Source organism: Salmo salar, chromosome ssa09, assembly GCF_905237065.1.
Source record: "Salmo salar chromosome ssa09, Ssal_v3.1, whole genome shotgun sequence".
Classification (NCBI taxonomy): domain Eukaryota; kingdom Metazoa; phylum Chordata; class Actinopteri; order Salmoniformes; family Salmonidae; genus Salmo; species Salmo salar.
Window position 1 is genome coordinate 9,450,719 of NC_059450.1, and position 24,061 is coordinate 9,474,779.

Consider the following 24,061-nt stretch of genomic DNA (forward strand, 5'->3'; position numbering starts at 1 on the left):
GGAAACGGCAGATTTTTAATGGAATATCTACATAGGCGTACAGAGGTCCATTATCAGCAATCATCACTCCAATGGCACGTTGTGTTAGCTAATCCAAGTTGATCATTTTAAAAAAATCATTAGAAAACCCTTTTGCAATTATGTTAGCACAGCTGAAAACTGTTGTGCTGATTAAAGAAGCATTACAACTGTCCTTCTTTAGACTAGTTGAGTATCTGGAGCATCAGCATTTGTGGGTTCAATTACAGGCTCAAAATGGCCAGAATCAAAGACCTTTCTTCTGAAAGTCGTCACTCTGTTCTTGTTCTGAGAAATTAAGGCGATTCCGTGTGAGAAATTGCCAAGAAACTGAAGATCTCGCACAATGCTGTGTACTACTCCCTTCACAGAACAGTGCAAACTGTTTCTAACCAGAATAGAAAGAGGAGTGGGAGGCCCCGGTGCACAACTGAGCAGGAGGACAAGTACATTAGAGTGTCTAGTATGAGAAACATACGCCTCACAAGTCCTCAACTGGCAGCTTCAGAAAATAGTACCCGCAAAACACCAGTCTTAACGTCAACAGTGAAGAGGCGACTCCGGGATGCTGGCCTTCTAGGCAGAGTTGCAAAGAAAAAGCCATATCTCAGACTGGCCAATAAAAAGAAAAGATTAAGATGGGCAAAAGAACACAGGGTTGTACGAGACCTTCAGTCTCTTGGAAATTTCTCGCATGGAATAGCCTTCATTCCTCAGAACAAGAATAGACTGACGAGTTTGAGGAGAAAGTCTTTGTTTCTGGCCTGTAATCGAACCCGCAAATGCTGATGCTCCAGATACTCAACTAGTCTAAAGAAGGCCAGTTTATTTGCTTCTTTAATCAGAACAACAGTTTTCAACTGTGCTAACATAATTGCAAAAGGGTTTTCCAATGATCAGTTAGCCTTTTAAAATGATAAACTTGGATTAGCTAACACAACGTGCCATTGGAACACAGGAGTGATGGTTGCTGTTAATGGGCCTTTGTACGCCTATGTAGATATTTCATTCAAAATCAGCCGTTTCCGGCTACAATAGTCATTTACAACATTAACAATGTCTACACTGTATTTCTGATCAATTTGATGTTATTTTAATGGAGAAAAAAAGTGTCCCCAAACTTTTGAACAATAGCGTATGTAAATTAGTCTGGCATGCTATAATCAGCTGCTTGAGTCATTAAGGGATAATTTCACCTTGACATTTAGCACATATTAATTTATTTTAAGTGGGTGTTTAATAATGACGTACCGTTGAGCATGTATCATTTAAGTGAACTATTTTAATTGGGGTATATTTATATAATTTACCACTATTTTGGATATATTATTTCACAGTTTAATATGATTACAAAGGTTATATGCAATTTGTGACATGGAATAACATTTGGTATACCCTTTTTCACTTGTCCCCTTTTCAGTTTTGGCGACCACCAAATGAATACCGAACTTGTTGTCTGTTAAGGGCTTCAGATAACAAATGCTTTGAGGTAATTGTTCTTTGATGGCTCACCTCTTGCCAGTCTACACACAGACTTTAAAAGCATCATAAGTCTCGGTTGCTTTGAAGTTGAGCTGTATATACATGTCATGGCAGTGGACTCCTCTATTACTGGAATTACATGGTGAAATGTACCTAGGATAGGATGCATCATTTCAGACAGTGTGGGGATATTATATGCTAGACTAGAGGGTTGTGTTAAACTGTACATATTAAACGGCTAGGTTATATATTAAAGGCTAGGAATGTATTTCAGATACTGTATATCCTTCACAAAGGTTGTTTTCTTTCCTCACAATGAGGAATTTATGTACACATTGATACACATGGCGGTATCATGACCTTAGATGAGATTGTTGTTTCAATGTTATTCTAACTTGTGTTCAATGTCCCAAAAAAGAAAATGAATGTGAACTTTGACTCCAGTCTTGTTTTGAAGCAATACTCTTGTATATGATTATAGCCTCGTGTTGTGTAGGTGAAAAATGTAGTAACACATCTGTGTGAAGAAAAAGTCAGTCCTATACTACTGGTCAATACATTTCCACCATTTACTTGTGTTTTGAGTACAGGATCAAAACACACTTGGAGAATGTGTAAAGATTTTTTTTACACTCTTACATTTGATAGTAAAAAATAAAGTATTTTCCTACAAAGTTTTTGGGGGGATCAATTGGTTGTTTCATTGAATTGCTAACAATCACAATGCATTTCAATTGTTTTTCCATCATCGGATTCTGTTATTTTCTCATGATTTTGAGAAGATCCATTCAAAGTCAAATTTGTATTTTTACTGCCCTTCATGGCTTCATTTGGATCAGTAATACAACATGAGGACCACCATTTTTTCATCATTCATTCTTAAATCAGTCATCTTGTTAGATTCTGTAATCAATAAGCTAGTCTAAGCTGTTTAGGGAGGTACTAATAGAAGACCTGACTTAATGGGCAAGTCTTGCAATTAACTAGAGTCTACACAATAATAAAAGGTTGAATGCATTTATTTCCTATATTGCAGTGCTATACTCAGCATACAATTGAAGTTGAATCTGAAATCGCAAAACAATTTTACTATACAGAAAAGAATACAAACAATTAGATCACTCATTATCAAATTATAACTGGGGATCCACAATGAGATGAATTACTCATATCAGAACGTCAAGGATAGGCAAAAGAAGTCAAGCAATCTAGATTGAAAGACCAATACAAATCACACCTAGAAACCTTAAACTTTCAACAATGTTATTAAAATAGTTGGACAATTCGGTTTTTAGTGTTTTATATTAGTGGTGAACAGAAAGCGCTTGGGAGTTCCCTCTGAAAAGACGTTTACAAGTTCTACAATTTCTTTTAAAAAGGAGTTATTAGATGAAAATACAATCTGTCACTATGGAATACAAATACAGTGACTCCGATTTCTTTCACTATGCCATATTCGGAAAGTGTATATTTTCATTGCACCCCAAAGAGGTTTGTGCTCTAATTAACCTCCTGTATGGTTAACAGTGACATGCAAAATACACTCTTCGACAAAGTCGTAAACAAGATCTTATTTTTGATAAATATATCATGTCGTCTGCCTTCCTATGAATCATCTATCATTGCAAAAGTCCTGCAATGTCGGTTGTTAATAGATGTGAGCTGGTGCGCTTTCATTGTCATGAAAATACAAAATGTAAAATAAGCTTCTTTAAAAAAAATAACAGCAACAAATTGAACATCAAGGATACAGCCTGCCCCAGCATTATGGAAATACCAGCCACATAGACAGAGAACCTTCTCTAATCGGAAGTGGAACATTGCAGCTGCATTATCCTGAAAATGTAAACGCTGAAATGTGTCGACAAAATCAATCATTCCTAGAGCTCTCCAGTCATAAAGCCAAATATTTGCAACAATTTATTCAATCAAATACAATAGTTCCAACAGTGCCTAGATTTCATTTAACAACTAAACATGAATATACAATTAAGACTGTCTTGAGGAAGGGCCGATCTGAAACTTCTCATTAATACCAAATAAAATAGTTAAGGCCTCGTAGTAAAACTTTCATTCAAGCGTAGGTCATTGCTTGAGGACGAGATGTAAATTGGGAAGTATCTTCACAGCAAACTAACAAAGAATCAAAACCAACAAATCTAAGTAAAATGTTTAAATGCCATCAGTGAGATAACCGTTAGCCTCAAAGACTGCTATAATAGAGAGTGCTTCTGCTTTCTCCCCTTTGTTTACTGCATTCCTTTTGAGCCCATGGACATGGGTGCTCCTCTGGTTCACTAGAGGAGGTTCTGCAGCATGGCTGTGGCGTACGTGGGCCTGGCCTGTCTGCTTTCGATGGCGCTTCGCAGGTACATGATCCCGTTGCAGCGTTCCCAGATCTCCTCAAACTGCCGAGGGAGGATCTCAGCCCCCCTCTTCGTGGTCAGGCCCGTCTCCTCCAGGCTGAGCTCACACATCTCCATGTCATCTTTTCCTAAAGATGGGGTGGGAGAGAGAGAGGAGGGGAGGGACACTGACAGTCAAAAACAGGATTTAATACACACACAGGAAAGGATAACATATGATTGACTAGGGATAATTTTTTAGGATAGGATAACCACATTCACATGTGCACACTCAAAACATGCACTATGACATAGAGCACAGAGTTTCATATTACAAACACATCAATGTACATATAAAGAACATATGAAGCTGATCTAGCCCGAGGGACCCACCTGCCACCAGAAGGATGGGCTGCTTGTCTGGGTGTAGCTCCATCTGCCTGGCGATCCAGGGCCCGTCAAAGTGGGCGTACCACCAGCCCTTCTTCTTGTTCTGGGGGTCCTTATACTGGTCACCAGGACGGATGAAGGGGATGCGGAAGTAGCGCTGCTGGCGGTTCATGGCTATCTCCTGCTGCTGGGCGGCCACGGCTGGAGCCGGGTTCTGTTGGGCTGTGTGTGGCGGGTTTGATGTTCTTGTTACTGCTACAATACTGCTTTATTATGACATTGTGTGATTACTGGGGCAAATAAATGTGGAATTCTTTTATAATATTTTTTTTTGGTAAGAGGAGCAATCCTGTATTTACACAGCAGTGTTTGAAGCTATTTATTTGCAAAATGTTAGAACATGACTGAGTTGAATGATTGAATCATAGGGTGGTGGATGAAGCAAAAACATGAAACTCTGAAAATATGGGACATCAAAGATGGCATAAAATACACAAACAATGCTATGGGTGAAAAACCAGGTAAGCTGCTTTCTCCCCTCTAACATGGCAGACTAAAATGGGTTCAACATGCCTTTTAGAAGCTTTCACATCAAGAAATGAAAATGCAGTGAAAGCAACAACATTTGTTCTTGGAATGAAAACGTATGGAAAAGAAGGGCAAACAAAGGAGACTGGGTAGCTTTCATGTAACTAAATAATACTTTCTTTAAACATGATTTCCAACCGCCCCTGTTGTCTGAGTTGAATACATCATGCTTGACTGGATAGAGCAAGCGGTCATGGTAGCGCACAGCTAAACCCGATGATGCGTTGTGGCAGCTGAGTCTAATTGGAACAAATACTTTTGACGCAGATGGGAGCTAGGTTTTGGAGCCAGGCATTTAAGAACACTAATTGAATGTCAGGAATAACAGGAAGGCAATTTATAAAGTGGACATTAATCCTCCTCCATCATTATCAGGAGAAGAGACGGTGAAGCTGTGAAGACAAACCCCACTGTTTTTACCTCATGTAACCCACCAGGGGCTCACTGAAGCATTGCTGCTTCTTCTTGGGTTTTTGCCCTCCATGTTAATCCGACATGAATGCAAGAGACTTTTTCCCTTTGGGAAAGTACATTGATGAGTGGGCAAATGAGTACCATGCTAGAAAATTAGGTACTCTGTGTGGACTTACAAGTAAATAATGTAAAGACTTGAGTAAATGAGGAATACAAAGTATATTGAAAGAAGGTGCTTCCACACAGGTGTGGTTCCTGTGTAAATTAAGCAATTAACATCCCATCATGCTTAGGGTCATGTATAAAAATGCTGGACAGGCCCTTATTTTGGCTATCATGGATATAGCCACATAGGATGACAATGCCCCCATCTGTAGAGCACGAATGGTCGTTGAATCGTTTGATGGGCATGAAAACGATGTAAACCATATGCCATGGCCGTCTCAGTCACCAGATCACAAACCCAGTTGAACACTTATGGGAGTTTCTGGAGCGGTGTCCCGGAGACAACGTTTTCCACCACCATCAACAAAACACCATATTAAGGAATTTCTCGTGGAAGAATGGTGTCGTATCCCTCCAATAGAGTTCCAGACACTTCAATGTCAAGGTGCATTGAAGCTTTTCTGGCTCGTGGTGGCCCAACGCCCTATTAAGACACTTTATGTTGGCGTTTCCTTTATTTTGTCAGTTACCTGTAGCACAACTTTCAAGGTCAAATATGGTCACAGAAAGAAAACAGATGAAAAAAGGATGTTACTGTTGAAAACATGCCTGCAATGGACACAGGAAATGGTAATAGCGGGGTTAAGACAAAACGTGTTAATGTCTGAACACAATCCTGGGTTGAGGGGGGTAGCCTACAGTAGCACAACAGCCCAGGATGGGGTATCTCACCGTAGTCAGTGATAGATTTGGGGGCCCTCTGCTCCGTGGCTGTGTCACGTTTCTTGTTCTTGGACTTCCAGGCGTGGTAGACCTTTAGACGGCGATGGAACTCCTCCCTGCATGCCGCCAGCAGCTCAATATCTACACAGGGATGACATCAACAGAACTTAACCACAGTGAATGAGCATAAAACATTTTTTCCCCAAATATGTAGCCAAATTTCTATTATATGTAAATAGTTTTATGATTAATGAATGCCATAATGTAGTATTGTTAGTTGCTTCTCCCTATTAGCTGAAATATCGATTTTTTTAAAATTCATTTTAGCTGTCGCGCTAGCTGTTTGGGTCATACATTTTCACAAATCATGGGAATTTCACGTGCCATCTAGACATTGCCTACCTTCGAGGCACGTGTTGCTAGGCAACCCCCCGGACTTGCCTGGGCAGCCCCAGCTAAAGCCAGTGTGAGAGACTTGATAGCAAACATTAGTGCTATGAAACTAAATAAATACTCAATAAATACTGCACCCACAAACTCAATAAATACTGCACCCACAAAACTAGACAAAACTGCACCCACAAAACTAGATTGCTAGATTCATGATAGTTTTGTTAGACAAAGCAAGGAAAGTGAACTTCAAAACATCATGTCGTTTTATTGGGATTTGCAGCTGTTGCTGGTAAGTAATGAATCTGCTAGCTTCTGAAATACTGTAACTTACTCATCCTTTAAAGTTATGGGAGTAGGTCTTTATTATCTTTTATGCCTCCATCAGTGGAGGCTCTTCAGAGGAGGAAGGGGAGGACCATCCTCAAGGGAAATTTCATTAAAAACCAATTGTGAAACATTACAAAAGTAATACTTTTTAGATTAAACTATACTAAATATATTAATATGTCACCAATAATTGATTAAAATACACTGTTTTGCAATGAAGGTCTACAGTAACTTCCACAGCACTGTCTGGGGTAGCACCATGGTGTAACTAGCTTCAGTCCTCCTCTGGCTACATTGACTTCAATACAAAACACAGGAGGCTTGTAGGTCTCACCCCCTTCCATAGACATATATGGTAATTATGACCACTTCCGGAGGACGTCCTCCAACCAATCTAAGCTTTTGCAGTATGAACTGACATGTTGTCTATCCAATCATCGAATTAGGATCAGAGAATGAACCTAGTGTGTTGTATTGGGATTGTGCCACAGAGCATTATGGGGGTTCTATGTGTTGAGAAGCTTGGTGACATTGTTGGATAGAGATTAAGAGTGAAGAGCATTTTGGATATTATTCAATTCAAATTATAGGAGATGGAGGAGATATATTATAAATTGTTTTCTTGGTTTAGAACTTTATTTTTATGTCCAGTTATTGCAATTTAATAAAATGTGCCTTGCTAACTTCAGTAGCTAGCTAGCTACCAGCAGGTGTGTGCAGTTTTGGCCAACGCTGCCGAAAATGTTGGACTTTTTGTTGAAGAACCACTTTCATTCTCTGGGGTACACGGAAAAGGTGTGAATTAAAACCGAGGGTCAACCTCTGCCTGAGATCAGTTTCATGAAGAAGGATGAAAAGGTGAGGGCGTTCAATACCAACTGGTATCAAAAGTATAGCTGGTTAACGAGGAGCCTTTCATCAAGCCGCCTGTATTGCTGGTCTTGCCTGCTTTTTGGAAAGTCTGAGCCTTGGTCGAAAGGTGGGTACAGTGACCTAAAGAACATTGATCGTTCAGCTAAACGGCAAAACAAAAAAGTGGGAAGCATATAAATTACCACATCAGATTCATGCTTCTGGGAAAAAGCTGCATCGATTAACCCCCTGGGGCCTGGAAAACTAGGAAAACTCTGGACCCTATAAGGTATGACAGGGATTAATCAGTTGTAAAAAGGTTTTATATGGGCTATGTGGGACCCGTTTTTACTAATCAGGTCACATGGGGAGGAATAAAACCCTGTCAAAACCGCATCTACCTTATACAGTATTTGTTTATATAAGTTATATTTAGACTAGATTAGGAGGGGGATTTCTTCTACCCAGACACATAGACAACAACTGATAGACAATATAACTCACAGAGCTTGCTTTATGCATGTTTGCATCATGCAGGCCTATGCAACTGTAGGCCTTATAAAACATTTTAATCGTTTTTTCAAACTATTATGTTGATTGATTAATTCCAGTTACTAATTTTGGATAAAAAAAAATGTATAGGTGGCCTAGCCAGCCCAATTTTGAATATAAACTAAATTTGATCACATTCACATTTCAGCATAGGCTGTATGCAGCTGCTCTAACTAGTAGCCTACAGTTCAGCAAGTAAAGCATCATAACGTGCAATTACCTCTGCAAGCTCCTTGTAGTTGCCCTTGTTGGCGGAACTTTCCCTCTCGTCGTGTCCTCTAAAAGCAAATGCTTGCATGCCCAACAGTGGTGTTGATAAGCCGCTTGAGAACGTCCCTGTTTCTTCTTACTTTTTCGTTGTGTTGCGCAGTTTGAATACACAGACCGTCGTCTTAAAATTCCAGTCTGCTTGCAGTTGTAAGTTATCGTCAGTTATCGTCAGGTATGTGGATGATCAGGGCTGTATTCAGGAATGTTTCTTGGGCTACTTTGATGTGTCAACTGGGCGAGATGTGCAATCTGTGTTTGACTTTTGAGATGTCTGAGTTTAACTTCATAGAGAAATTCGTTGTCCAAACCTAGGACGGCGCAGCTATAATGGAATGTATTTGCTATTTATATTTACAGCTAAGTCCCTCCTGTTCCCTGATTAAGAGGTGATGACTACTCCACTCCACTACCATTGTCAACTTTCTCCTGACATGAACTGAAGCCACGTCTCATGTGCCTGCTCATCCACTGGCACATTGAATGTTTGTCGTGGCCAAAACTTTTGAGAATGACACAAATATTAATTTTCACAAAGTCTGCTGCCTCAGTTTGTATGATGGAAATTTGCATATACTCCAGAATGTTATGAAGAATGATCAAATGAATTGCAAAGTCCCTCTTTGCCATGCAAATGAACTGAATTCCCCAAAAACATTTCCACTGCATTTCAGCCCTGCCACAAAAGGACCAGCTGACATCATGTCAGTGATTCAATCGTTAACACAGGTGTGAGTGTTGACGAGGACAAGGCTGGAGATCACTCTGTCATGCTGAGTTCGAATAAGAGACTGGAAGCTTCAAAAGGAGGGTGGTGCTTAGAATCATTGTTCTTCCTCTGTCAACATTGATTACCTGCAAGGAAACACATGCCGTCATCATTGCTTTGCACAAAAAGGGCTTCACAGGCAAGGATATTGTTGCCAGTAAGATTGCACCTAAATCAACCATTTATCGGATCATCAAGAACTTCAAGGAGAGCGGTTCAATTGTTGTGAAGAAGGCTTCAGGGTGCCCAAGAAAATCCAGGAAGCGCCAGGACCGTCTCCTAAAGTTGATTCAGCTGCGGGATCGGGGCACCACCAGTACAGAGCTTGCTCAGGAATGGCAGCAGGCAGGTGTGAGTGCATCTGCACGCACAGTGAGGCGAATACTTTTGGAGGATGGCCTGGTGTCAAGAAGGGCAGCAAAGAAGCCACTTCTCTCGAGGAAAAAACATCTGGGACAGACTGATATTCTGCAAAAGGTACAGGGATTGGACTGCTGAGGACTGGGGTAAAGTCATTTTCTCTGATGAATCCAATTTTCGATTGTTTGGGGCATCCGGAAAAAAGCTTGTCCGGAGAAGACAAGGTGAGAGCTACCATCAGTCCTGTGTCATGCCAACAGTAAAGCATCCTGAGACCATTCATGTGTGGGGTTGCTTCTCAGCCAAGGGAGTGGGCTCACTCACAATTTGCCTAAGAACACAGCCATGAATAAAGAATGGTACCAACACATCCTCTGAGCAACTTCTCCCAACCATCCAGGAACAGTTTGGTGATGAACAATGCCTTTCCAGCATGGTGAAGCACCTTGCCATAAGCCAAAAGTGATAACTAAGTGGATCGGGGGAACAAAACATTGATATTTTGGGTCCATGGCCGGGAAACTCCCCAGACCTTAATCCCATTGAGAACTTGTGGTCAATCCTCTAGAGGCGGGTGGACAAATAAAAACCCACAAATTCTGACAAACTCTAAGCATTGATTATGCAAGGACGGGCTGCCATCAGTCAGGATGTGGCCCAGAAGTTAATTGACAGCATGCCAGGGCGGATTGCAGAGGTCTTGAAAAAGAACGGTCAACACTGCAAATATTGACTCTTTGCAACTTCATGTAATTGTCAATAAAAGCCTTTGACACTTATGAAATGCTTGTAATTAAACTTCAGTATTCCATAGTAACATCTGACAAATATATCTAAAGACAGTGAAGCAGCAAAATTTGTGGAAATTAATATTTGTGTCATTCTCAAAACTTTTGGCCAAGACTGTACTGTGAGTACACATATCAAATGTATCTCATTACTGTATGTAGAGTCAATCACATACACAATCACATTATTACATCAATGATTTTACTCCTTGCTTGGACCAACTCATTCTTAGCTCTTTTGTCTAAGTGTGTAGTGTGTTGTGTTATTGTTTTTTTTCTTCCCAGTCAAATCCTGTCCGGCACTGGTCAAGCCTAAGAACACCAACTCATGCCTCATACACTCATTCAATCACTGCCGTGATCCCTTTCCAACACTGTGTAAGTAGCCCTCTCATTCCCATTCCTCATAATATTGTACTATAAACAACTTTTTTTAAATGCTTTACATACTGACCACACCGCTCGCATTGCAAAATAAATGTACACATACATGTTATTCAATCATTGCACCCACACTGCTCGCGAGCGCCAACGAGCGCCTGCGTTGCCAAGTGCTAAAATAGAAGTCAGGTCTATTTGTAACGCTGAACGCGGTGCAAGTCCTGCCTCTCCCATCTCCTCATTGGTTTATAGAAGCATATACCCACATGCCATCTCCTCATTGGTCACACCCATGTGGGTGATTGAAAGATGAACTGAGGTCGGTCATGGTAATACACCTTATTATGAAAGTTAGATGCCAATCGCCATATGAAGTACAAAGAAGAAAAAGCCTGGAAGGAGGAGAGATGACCCTATTACAGGGGCTAAGTCACTGGCTTACTGGTGCTCTTCCATGCCGTCCCCAGGAGGGGTGTGTGACTTGAGTGGGTTGTCACTGACGTGGTCTTCCTGTCTGGGTTGGCGCCCCCCCCTTGGGTTGTGCCGTGGCGGAGATCTTTGTGGGCTATACTCGGTCTTGTCTCGTCTCAGGATGGTAAGTTGGTGGATGAAGATATCCCTCTAGTGGTGTGGGGGCTGTGCTTTGGCAAAGTGGGTGGGGTTATATCCTGCCTGTTTGGCCCTGTCAGGGGGTATCATCGGATGGGGCCAGTGTCTTCTGATCCCTCCTGTCTCAGCCTCCAGTATTTATGCTGCAGTAGTTTGTGTCGGGGGGCTAGGGTCAGTCTGTTACATCTGGAGTATTTCTCTTGTCTTATCCGGTGTCCTGTGTGAATTTAAATATGCTCTCTCTAATTCTCTCTTTCTCTCTCTTGGAGGACCTGAGCCCTAGGACCATGCCTCAGGACTACCTGGCATGATGACTCCTTGCTGTCCCCAGTGTACCTGGCCGTGCTGCTGCTCCAGTTTCAACTGTTCTGCCTGCGGCTATGGAACCCTGACCTGTTCACTGGACGTGCTACCTGTCCCAGACCTGCTGTTTTGAACTCTCTAGAGACAGCAGGAGCGGTAAAGGTACTCTCAATGATCGGCTATGAAAAGCCAACTGACATTTACTCCTGAGGTGCTGACCTGTTGCACCCTTGACAACTACTGTGATTATTATTATTTGACCATGCTGGTCATTTTTGAACATTTGAACATCTTGGCCATGTTCTGTTATAATCTCCACCCGGCACAGCCAGAAGAGGACTGGCCACCCCTCATAGCCTGGTTCCTCTCTAGGTTTCTTCCTAGGTTTTGGCCTTTCTAGGGAGTTTTTCCTAGCCACCGCGCTTCTACACCTGCATTGCTTGCTGTTTGGGGTTTTAGGCTGGGTTTCTGTACAGCACTTTGAGATATCAGCTGATGTGAGAAGGGCTATATAAATAAATTTGATTTGATTAGAAACAATGTGGTTGACCGTTTTATGCGTGGATTAATTGTCAGAGTAGAGGAACTTGTGCATTTCAGGTAAAATAACAACAACGTTCATATCCCAGAACAAATTAGCTAGCAACAGCAAGCATTAAACATTTATGGCAATTTAGCTAGCTAGCTTGCAGTTGCTAGCTAAATTTCCATAAATGTTTAATGCTTTTCGACCTGTCCCCAAATTATTGTAATTGGTTCAGAGTTTGTTTTGATATTTCAACCTGCGTGTCATGATCGCGTTTAGTGTGGGGGGACAAAATACATTTGTGCACGATGGCGCATACACGCGTCCAGTTTGGGCATGGTGTTGGGTTAAAAGAATTAGTCTTTGACGATTTTTTAAACACACTTTGTCGTCTCTGCGTTCCACGCCTATACCATGGGTCTCCCATCCTGCTACATTTTTTCAAGTCACCAGCCTCCATTAATGTAAAAAAACATTTGGTACAGATAATATTAGGGTGATTCCACGCGAGAGGGAGACGAAAATATTATTGGTATGTCAAATTATTCTGGAAATTCTTACATTTGTATCACAAACCATTTTTGAGAAAATCATGAAATTGGCCATTTTAGGCCCTTTTTAGACCTATACATGCATCCTGTAAGACTGATCAGTGAACCGTACATGATACAGACAACATCTTATTGTCATTATAATCCTTATAGTGTGCTTTAATGTATGTAGTATGTTTAGATTCTGAAATAAACAACTCTTTTTGAATATATTCATTTTAAGCAGTGGTGTAAAGTACTTAGGTAGTACTTCAAAGTATTTTTTACTTAAGTCGTTTTTGGGGTTATCTGTACTTTACTACATTCCTAAATAAAATATACTCCCATACATTTTCCCTGACACCCAAAAGTAATTTCATTTTGAATGCTCAGGCAGGACAGCAATATGATTCAATTCACGCACCTATCAATTATGTCAGTGTAGGAGTGTGCCCCTGTCTGTCCGTGAATAAAACAAAAATAATTGTTGTGTCTGGTTTGCTTAATATAATATATTTGATGTATAGCATTTACTTTTACTCTTACTCAAGTACGACATTGAGCACTTCTTCCACCACTTAAGTATGTTTTAAACCAGATACTTAAACTTTTACTGTGTGACTTTCACTTCAGCCATTTTCTAGGGTAAGGGAAAGGGGATACCTAGTCAGTTGTACAACAATGCATTCAACTGAAATGTGCAATCCGCATTTAACCCAACACTTCTGAATCAGAGAGGTGCGGAGGGCGGCCTTAATCAACATCCACGTCTTCAGGGCCCGGGGAACAGTGGGTTAACGGCCTTGCTCAGGAGCAGAATGACTATTAAGGTATCTTTACTTTTACGTAAGTATGACAATTCAGTACTTTTTCTAACACTGACTTTAAGACCTTTTTTGAACAATGTACAGTACTCTACAAGTACATAACATTTCCAGAGTGAGCTCTCTGCTTATTATGAAGTTATGGTACATTTTATGAACACCACCAACACAGTGAACGGTAAATGGATTCAAAGGGAACTCCCTCTGCTGGTGACTTGCTGAATGTGCAATCCTAAAGGAGGGCTGTGATTGGTTAATTGACCTATAATGTCAATTTCTATGTATAAAATGGGTAATATCATTAAAAGTACCAGGGAGCCCACTCTGGAAATGTTATGCGTTTGAAGAGTATACTGTTCCATAAAAATAAGCAACATTAAAAAAAGGGTAGTTTTGAGATATTCACATTAATATTTGTAATGATGAATAAATTAATGTGAAATATTTTATTTCAGAATCTAGACACTCCATATATTAAAGCAAACTATAAGGAGTATAATGACACCAAGATGTTGTCTGTATCATGTACAGTACACAACTCATAGGGTCTTAAAGGAGGCATATATAGGTCTAAAAGGGCCTAAAATGGCCACTTCATCACGATTTCCCCCCCAAAATGTGTGATACAAATGTAATAAGCATGTCAAACATCCTTCCTCCCAATTAAGTTTTTATGTGAGAATTGACAAAACAATCTGAGATATCCCAAATAGTTTCTGCTTCCGCTGTAGTAGAATCGCCCACTCTTTAAGATAATACTCAAGTTCTAATCTTCACCTGTCAGGAAACGATGAACACATAAAAATTGGGGGTTGTGAAAACAGGTCACAATTCAGTTTTCCTCACAGCAAAATGCAAGGAGAGAAAGTGGCAACAGGATGGGTGTAAATAATTAAAAAGGGCCATGGAGAATGTAACAAAGTTGTCGCAACCCTCCCAATTTAAATTTCCACCACAATTAATGCATTAGGGTGATTCCATTTGATTTGAACTAAACACTATACATACAAAATTATGTGGACACCCCTTCGAATTAGTGGATTTTACTATTTCAGCCACACCCTTTGCTGACAGGTGTATACAATCGAGCACACAACCATGCAATCTCCATAGACAAAGATTGGCAATAGAATGGCCTTACTGAAGAGCCCAGTGACTTTCAACGTTGCACCGTCATAGGATGACATCTTTCCAACAACACAGTTCGTCAAATGTATGCCCTGCTAGAGCTGCCCATCAACTGTAAGTGCTGTTATTGTGAAGTGGAAACATCTAGGAGCAACAACGGCTCAGCCGCGAAGTGGTAGGCCACATAACCTCAGAACAGGACTGCAGAGTGCTGAAGCGCGTAGCTACCAAGTTCCAAACTGCCTTCGGAAGCAATGTCAGCACAATAACTGTTTGTTGGGAGCTTCACAAAATGGGTTTCCATGGCCCACGGAATGGGTTTCCATGGCCGAGCAGCCACACATAAGCCTAAGATCACCATGCGCAATGCCAAGCGTCGGCTGGAGTGGTGTAAAGCTCACTGCCATTGGACTCTGGAGCAGTGGAAACACAGTCTCTGGAGTGATGAGTCACGCTTCACCATCTGGCATTCCGTCGGACAAATCTGGGTTTGATGGATGCCAGTACAACGCTACCTGCCTGAATGCAGCCGTTTTTCATGGGGCTGTTTTTCATGGTTCGGGCTAGGCCCCTTAGTTCCAGTTAAGAGAATTCTTAACGCTACATTCTAGACGATTCTGTGCTTCCAACTTTGTGGCAACAGTTTGGGGATGCCCCTTTCCTGTTTCAGCATGACAATGCCCCCATGCACAAAGCGAGGTCCATACAGCAATGGTTTGTTTAAATAGGTGTGGAAGAACTTGACTGTCCTGCACAGAGCCCTGACCTCAACCTCATTGAACACCTTTGGGATGAATTGGAACGCCGACCGCGAGCCAGGCCTAATCGCCCAACATCAGTGCCCAACCTCACTAATGCTTGTGGCTGAATGGAAGCAAATCCCCGCAGCAATGTTCCGACATCAAGTGGAAAGCCATCCCAGAAGAGTGGAGGCTGTTATAGCAGCAAAGGGGGGACCAACTCCATACTAATGCCCATGATTTTGGACTGAGATGTTTGATGAGCAGGTGTCCACATTCTTTTGGTCATGTAGTGTATTTGCCAATAGCAGAAGTGGTCAGAAAGTAACTTTTCGGAACTGAATGACAAAACATTTAGGAGATAGAGGTGCTCAAAGTTGACCCATTTTGCATACCCCACCCTACCATGAGACACCCATGTCTTCATCACTGAAAAAAATACATGGTTGAATTTGATATCATTTAAAAGCCTACAAACAGGGCTGTCAAACAATTGTATAATTTATTTGAATAAACATTGTCAAGTTCTTTTAAATACACATTTCATTTTTTTCCCCTTTAATGTCAATTTCTCACATATATTGTAGCTTAGACCCTATTTTCCATCATCTGAGGTGTTTGTGTTGTGCTTGCCATTGGTTGATACACAGCATGCTCTTAGGGGAAGTTTTGGTACGAAGCGCTCCCCAACTGACAGCTGGCCTATTCATCTAGCCTATTCATCTCGCCTATTCACACATGTCGAATCAGATTGAGGCGGTAAGACTTTCCTCCATGTTTTTTTATTGAAACGGGTACAACGGGTACAAACTCTAATTCACCTTAAATGGTAATAATTTCCCACTCTGCCACAAGGCCGTACCCTCATCAACGTAGCAGCTGCATGTACACTCTCCTGTCGGCTCTTAATCCTACACCCTCACCCAAATAGAATTCCTCTATCAATTTCGGCCCAGTTGCAATTTCCTCGAAATGACCTCCCACTTTAGCTATCTGTGAAAATTACAGGGGAAATCACGCCTAGGCAGGAAAGTCTAGAGTGGGGCGAAAACCCATTTGCTATACCTTTGAAGAGGTTGCGTTACTGGCCAGATTTTCAATTATTAACATTGGGGCTGAATTAATGATGCCGTGAGTGATGGAGGTGCACAGAGCTGGATCATGAATCTCCCCGAGAGCTCGCCACCTTGCCCAGGTTTTCCTGGTTGGGGAAAAGTCTTACCGCACGAGGTGTTGATGACATCCCGCAGCTCGGCATACTTCCACTTGCTCAGGTCGTACTTCCTCACGCCGGCGGCTTTGAGTGCCTGCACCTGTGGACCCCTGCATTCCCCGCAAGGAAGGGAGAGAAGAGAGGAATCAATTTTCAAAAGTCAGAGCAGTGGGACGTCTCGGAATCCCCGCTCGGATCGGCGCCGCTATAGTGATGCGGTGGTCATTTTCAAAGACTAAAATACTGGTAACAATCAGAAAAAGAATCAAGTGCTAAGTGGGGCAAAAAGGGGAAAATCTGTGTCTGACTTCGTCACTGCTCTCCGACATCCCACAGGCAATTACAATCCCACTGCACATGTGTGGCCATTTAGTGTGACCATTTCACCCTATAACCTACTCCCTAGTCCCCACCCCACCTAACCTAAGTCAGTGTGTTCCTGGGCTTACTTAGCACAGTCTGCAGCCCTTTAACCGCCTCCCGCAGCATGCTTCTGAGATCTCTAATTAACAACCCAACAGGCAGGATTTGGCCCCTATTTACGGGTGGCCCTCCAGGTCTGTATGGGAGTCTGTGTGGCAGGGTCAAGGCCTTGGGCCGCTGTAGAGGAATCCTTGGGTCTTCTAGTGCTAATCCAATCTTCGGACGTTAAGCCTCCCTGTAAGAGGAGGGCCAGCCTGGGCAGATACCGGAGTGACAGAAGAATGTCAGGGAGAGACTATGTTGTGTGTGGTGGTGACAGCTCACCTGACCTTTGGGGCTGAGTGCTGGATAGTCACCATGTCACCCCCTCAAAGTTCTCCGGGGGAAACAGGGATTGAGTTTAGCCACGGTGACTCGAAAGTGCGTTGGCCAACTAGCTCTAACAAAGAGCGCTTATTATAGATAGCATGCAATTCCCCTTACTATGGAATCCATAGTCACTGGCCGTCCCACCACTGTTATTGTTGCCGATCTGATCAGCTTTTTTACCGTCATGAAAAAACAGTGTTTGTTGTTTGCAGTAACTTCTGCAGTAGTAACTTTCTTAAACCAGCTTTAAGGAAGTTAGTTGTGTTCAAAGTGCAATAGTTGTGTTCAAAGTGCAATAGTTGTGGTCAATGCCACAGTTGGCACATAATCAGATTTCCTCCCAAAATACACACACGCATGCAGATACGTCTAATTTCAAGATTCAATAAACTGATCAACAAGATAACATCCTTGGTAAAATCTCTTCCAATTCCCTTTGCGCACTAGGATTAAAAACAATTTTAATAATGAATTAGAATTTTTCGGAAATTATTCATTTGATTAATCGATTTGGGTGATTCAGGTGATCATTGATCCGAGAAAAAACGGTTTCTCTCCATTACCCACCAAGCCAGAAGTTGCGCCATTTCCTCCCTATAAACACATTAATACCAGCACACAGAAATGACTATAACAGAATAATACATCAATGTCTCTGATTCATAAACATCCATATATCAGTAGTATAATAGTATTTCCCATTGGTCACAGAGACCAGGGTGGCTTCTACTATGAACTGTGTGTGCAGCCATCTGATACGTTGATGTCAGCGTGCGTTGTGACAGTCACACACTGTTGTGACACTCATGGCGTGTTGACAGCTGTGAAAATTGGAAGCTGCTTAAATGTATCCCTCAGTGACAAGTCATGAAGAAGTAATCGCATCTGATGAGTGAACAGGTAGGCCAAGTGTCAGTACACCAAATACAGTACTACTCTATTCCGACTGTAACTAACCATGGCTAAACTCATCCATTTGTTTGATGGTAGTAGCTACTGATATCCTTACTGGAGTGGTTAAGTGTGAGTCCTAAGTAGTTAGCTAATTAGTCCTACCACGAACGTTGGTTAGGAGTTAATTCTACAGTACATTCCCACCGAGTAGTAGATCGGTTTAAAGAGGGGGAGGGGGCTTTGTGTGTTTTATCAAATAGTTGTGCAAAGCTATCAGATCTAATACAATAGGAATGGAATATCAATGTTTGCCATATCAATATGCTTTATAAGAACAAATACAATGTATAAAAAAGTCCCAGAGAACATACATTGTGATTGCCTTGAGGTTTTGAAGTCCACCAGCACTGCAAACAGAGGATATGATGATTAGGATATATGAGCATATGATTGTTGCAACTCAGAAGAATCAGCAGAAACCGATCAAAAACAGATTGGCATGTTCTATTATACGTTGCTGTTAGATTTGTCACGCAATGGTTGTCTGTTTGCATTGGGCTAGTAACAGACGTGCTTATCCCTTGGCACTGTTGATTCATGCCCCGGGCCGGGACCACAACGGCGGATTGATTCGTGACTGGAAAGTGGTGTTATTTGGTTCGATCCAATGTGAAGAGTTAGAGAATTTGCGTATTGTTTTTGATGGCTTTGCATGGGCTGGTATAATCCAGGATATAAATTGATGAAAGATTAGATTTGAGATTAAAGCATGCGGGGGAGTGTGATTAATGGGTTGTGTTAGGTTACTGGAAGCAGGAGGCTAAACTAATGGCTAATGTCTTACATGGATCTCACTGTGTCTGGATAGAGACCTGAGAAAGACCCATTTCTGAGAGAGGGGCGAACAAAAGGAGAAAAAAATAGATTATGCATGCAGTGGACAGGTAGTGGTCTCCTTTCGGACCTAGATGAAACACAACACCTATTTTTATTTGACTTGTTGAATCCTTACCAAATCCTGCTGCAGAAGCTCCCTTGAGCTCTTATTACAAAATGTTCTGGGTTAAACATCAACCTTGTCCATGTACTCAACCTTGGGTATGTCCTGCAAAAACCTCATCTAGGGCTCGTGTATTGAGACACTACAATATATGAATAACAATATACAGCACAGTGTGTGTGTTCGTGTGTCCATTTCTGTGTGTGTTTGTTTGTATCCGTGTGTACCTGCGCAGGCTGAGGTCCATCAGGGCCTCGTCGGTGATGAGTTCGGCTTCACTCTGGGCGATCCTCATGGCCAGCTCTCTGTCCCTCTTCTCCTGCTCCAACATGGCTGACCGCTGGGCGTCCTCCTCTCGCTCCAACGCTATCTGGATGTCCATCTCCGCCTGAACGCACACATTGTCGGCACCATCATCATTATTCTCAACACCGCCATTGCATCATCATGAGTGGTTCATTTATATGTGCTTCATATAAGGAAGCTGTTATCGATGTGCAACATCACTACAGCAGAGAAAGAATAGATAATCTTTATCACTAGACAGTTACTTTCAGACAGTCAATAGCAGAAACTTGGTAAAATGAAAACGTTTTACACACCATAGATTGACATTTTCATGACGATTGACATTACACGCCACTTTTAATCTGTAAACACTGCCAGTAAACACAACTCGGATGTTCTTCTTCTCACACTTTTTTTGGGGGGGGGGAAAGCCAGCCACCTCTGGAGATTAGAGCAGGATCATGGGCTGTGTCAGACTGTCTTAGTCCTGGGGAGCGATGGAGCCTCGACTGGCCCTGAATGCCAGGAGAACTTAGGCAATTACAGTGCCTGCTGTGTGGCCTGATTAGACATATAACCTGGTTCAAGCAGCTGGTATCGAGTCTGTCCCTGTGACTGCGAACCTAGACGATGCAGACATGCACCCAGCAGACAACTGCAACAACAACACGGCAGCCTAATCAGAGAGGAAGGTCAGAGGGAACTCTGAAGGTCAGAGGGAACTTTAGGCCTTGTGAGGAAGTTGGAGGACGATAAACAAGGTAGCAAAGAAAGTTGGAGAGGAGGAAACTGAGGGCAAGGTGAAAGTAGCAAAACTCTTGAGGGAAAAAAAGCACAGCCCCCCCCCACCACTATTCTAAGACTTTGAAGTAGGATGAGCCAGGGCTAAAGACACATCGGAAACTCAGCTTTGTGCATGTGAATTGGGCTACTAAAAGCAACAGGTGGAAGATCTATGAATATCAATGCTGTGCTGGGGTGAGCTTGGGAGGGCAGACGTGGATGCCTCTGCTTGCGGTCCATGAAATGAACTAGCATCAGTACTTCTAGTACTCCTACAGTAGCAGAGACAGTGAACGGGTAGATTAGAGACAGTGAACGGTGGTGAACCCCCAGGATAGACACCATCGTAGGAGAAAATAGGAGGGCATGGAAAAGAGGAGGACTTGTGTGTTGAGAGGAAGAGAATGGGATGGCGGGGGAAGAGGGAAGTAGGGATTACAGAGAGAAGAGAAGAGGAGAACAGAGAAAGAAGACTGTCTAGAGAGGAAGTAGGGGATTAGAGATGAAAGACTACCAAATTAAGAGGGCAGGATAAAGGAGAGCAGTAGTGAAGAAAAAGAAGAGAGATGGATGAACATAAGTGATGGATGAGGAAGGAAGAGGTTTGATGGAGATGGAGGGTTGAGGACCAAAGAAGATTGTGGGAATGAGGGGATAGAGAAAAAAAGAGAGCGGGAAAGTGGGCCTGAGGCTGGGAAGAGAGGACAGAGGAGGAGAGAAAGAGAGAACAGCATATGGTAATAAGGGACAGAAGAAAAGGGGGATGAGGGTGGGAAGAGAAAATTAGGAAAGTGCATATGGGATTACAGGGCAGAAGAGGACAGAAGGGGGATGGGAAGAAATGGTAGAGGAAGAAAAGGAGGTAACAGCAAACGGTAATTGAGGGCATGATCATCAAGGGAAGCGGAGGACAGGCACAGTGGGAGGGAGGAGGGTGGTTCTGGGAAGGCAAGGGGAAAGAGAAACTCAGCAGGAGTGATCCATCACAAGAAAGGGTCAGCCCACTGGGAAATCTGACCAATGCCACGACCCTGGTCTTAGTACAACAAACACGACAGGTAAGAAATCAATCCATTACTGCTCCATAGAAAGTCATTGGAGACTAGCAGGAATTAAGGTCAATGTCTGAGGAAGTGGACCAGTGTTAGGGTCTCTCTAGTGGGAAAGGAAGGGTCAGTAACTCCCGAGTGGCGCAGGCACTGCATCTCAGTGCTAGAGGCGTCACTACAGACACCCTGGTTCGAATCCAGACTGTCTCACAACCGGCCGTGATTGGGAGTCCCATAGGGCGGCGCACAATTGGCCGTCCGGGTTTGGTCGGTGTAGGCCATCATTGTAAATAAGAATTTGTTCTTAACTGACTTGCCTAGTTAAATAAAGGTTACATAATAAAACATTTAAAAAAAACAAAGCTCTCCTTTTGCACTTTAGTGGGGTCACAAACCTGCATTATCCTCTCCTCTTCCTCCCTCCTCTTCCTTTCCTCTTCTTCCTGCTTCCTCTTATGCTCCATCTCCAATTTCCTAATGAGAGGGGACAGGGATGACAGAGGACAGAGGTGGTTAATGCCTTGTAACTTTAAAATCACAGATGTCCTCAATGACACGATCAACTCATGAATAATGTATAAGCTCAATCTCTGAACATCAACTCCGGACATATCCTGTTGGTGGTTTCTTTAAAAGTGTTAGTCATGTCAATGACTTCAACTAAAACAGTGCAAGCATGGACAACTCCAATCATGGAGGGCTGCTGTTGGCGCACTCTGCAGGCTTTTGTTCCAGCCCAGCACTAACACACTAGAACCAAAAGCCTGCACACAGTGAAGCCATCCACTACTTAAATTGCCTACCCCAGTACTATCAGCCCATTTGTGTTCTCGTTTGTACCCCTGATACCGCCATCATTCACCCATCCCTCCACTTACATCCTTCTATCGTCTTCCTCCTTCTGGCGTCGCTGGTCCTCCTCCTCTCTTCGCCTCCTCTCCTGCGCCATCTCCTCCTCGATGCGCCGCAGCCTCTCCATCTCCTCTTCCTCCTGCTTCTTCTTCTGCATGGAGGAGAGCAGTTGCTCCGAGCGCTTCACCAGCCCCTGGTACTCCTGGTCAATCTCCTTCCGGGTCATTACTGTTGCCTATAGGAGGGGGCATAGGTCAAAGGAGTTGTGTCGTAGGTCAACGTCTTTGGCATAAACACATAGGCTTATTACACAATTTTGTATAGGCAAAAATCTGAATTATTTGGACTTGTGTTGTCAAAGTGTGTCATGGTCATTATTATAAATGCATACAGTATATACAGTAGGTTTAATAGGACTGATGTTTTTCACGATGACTTAAACAAATTAAATACAATTAAAAGCCTGTGGGGTAAACGTTAAAAGTAACATTACATTCCCAATATCCCAGAATCTCGTTTAATTCAACTTTCCTAATTTCCTCTGCACATACACATTTTAATTAAAACTGTCCATGGGTTGGAGGGTTTTCCCGACTGGAACTGGGTCTGACGCCATTGACTAAATGACAGCCATTGTTTATAACTCATGTGAGATTCAGCTAGCGATGCTAACGCTACAGACTTCATATCGGGCTGAGAACATCATCACGCGCTAGTGAACATAGAGCGGATGCTGACAGAGGAGCGCAGGGTTGGGCAGACGCACAGAGGTGACTGAACTAGGGAGTAAGGGAGGGAAGTAGGGAAAGAGAGAAAGGGAGAAAGATAGTTGCTCATATGGAAAAGGTTCTGCTTGGGTTCCAGTCATCTAGTCTAAGGGATGGCTACCAGCGCTCTAGCTAGCTACCTCTGCCAATAACACACATCCGGGTTACAAAGACAAAGTTTACAGACAACACTAAAATAATTGTGTATTCAAATTCAGAGTCTGGATAGCATGTGTATGCCATACATCTAGAGGCCCCAAATAACACTGGTGTTTCTAGCACAGGGAGACAGGCGAGTTCCCTAACCATATTTATCCATATTAGAGGATTACACATCAAATCAACCAATGTTCCCTCTAAGCTGTGTGCACGCGCAAAGCTCCACCAGGACTGCCGCGCAGAAGAAATTCCAGCCCGCGAAGATACGCACGAGATTGAACTTCACTCAACTTTACTATAGTTGGCCCCGTTCGTGTGAACTATCAACATTTTCCTCTACTTTGGGAATTGTGATCGGATCAACATAGTATTAGCCCCTTTTAATGCAACAAACAGAAACAAATCTAACTATGCAAGACAGTCTGTGATTTTGTTTTAGGCAAAGCGCATTGTCGGTGGATTCTATAGAATTGACGGGCAAGAGCGATCGCGAGTAGTTGCGCTTGTTTTGAGATCAAAGTGCATAGCCGCGTGTAACCTCATGTGCACATTTGTTCATATTCTTTGCTAGTTAGTGAGTTACTAGCCCAGTTACAACTCATTTCTGGTGATTGCTTCCTAGAAGAGCACACAACGTGTAAATCGAGTCAAGTAAAGATATTTTTCATGCCTTAAAGGGGCATTGCTGTATTTTGAGACAGGTTTGAATAAGCCAAGAAGCCAATAGGCAGTGGGTAGCATATGCTTTTTGTCTGAGTCTCTGTAATAATAATAATTGTATGGGAATAAT

At 42.5% G+C, this 24,061-nt stretch overlaps 2 protein-coding genes across 7 annotated transcripts in view; one reads left to right on the forward strand and one right to left on the reverse strand.

Annotated features, from left to right (window-relative positions):
* The window catches only part of impg1b (interphotoreceptor matrix proteoglycan 1b), a 53,791-nt gene extending 51,370 nt beyond the window's left edge, over window positions 1-2,421 (forward strand). Inside the window, exon 16 of the mRNA XM_014210170.2 lies at window positions 1,439-2,421. The gene's annotated coding sequence lies outside the window, so the exon portion shown is untranslated. The remainder of the gene's footprint in view (window positions 1-1,438) is intronic.
* Window positions 2,422-2,503: 82 nt separating this feature from the next.
* Window positions 2,504-24,061, reverse strand: part of myo6b (myosin VIb) — a 95,491-nt gene continuing 73,933 nt past the window's right edge. The window contains exons 26-35 of one of the 6 annotated variants that reach the window (XM_014210172.2): window positions 22,372-22,580; window positions 21,889-21,967; window positions 19,601-19,761; window positions 19,218-19,262; window positions 18,745-18,780; window positions 18,047-18,073; window positions 16,697-16,797; window positions 6,135-6,266; window positions 4,239-4,457; window positions 2,504-3,994 (exon numbers count right to left, since the gene is read on the reverse strand). In XM_014210172.2, coding sequence (XP_014065647.1) covers window positions 3,798-3,994; window positions 4,239-4,457; window positions 6,135-6,266; window positions 16,697-16,797; window positions 18,047-18,073; window positions 18,745-18,780; window positions 19,218-19,262; window positions 19,601-19,761; window positions 21,889-21,967; window positions 22,372-22,580 — 1,206 coding nt within the window. In that variant the 3' untranslated portion in view covers window positions 2,504-3,797. The remainder of the gene's footprint in view (window positions 3,995-4,238; window positions 4,458-6,134; window positions 6,267-16,696; window positions 16,798-18,046; window positions 18,074-18,744; window positions 18,781-19,217; window positions 19,263-19,600; window positions 19,762-21,888; window positions 21,968-22,371; window positions 22,581-24,061) is intronic. The other 5 variants (XM_014210174.2, XM_014210173.2, XM_014210177.2 and 2 more) reach the window with 5 other exon arrangements.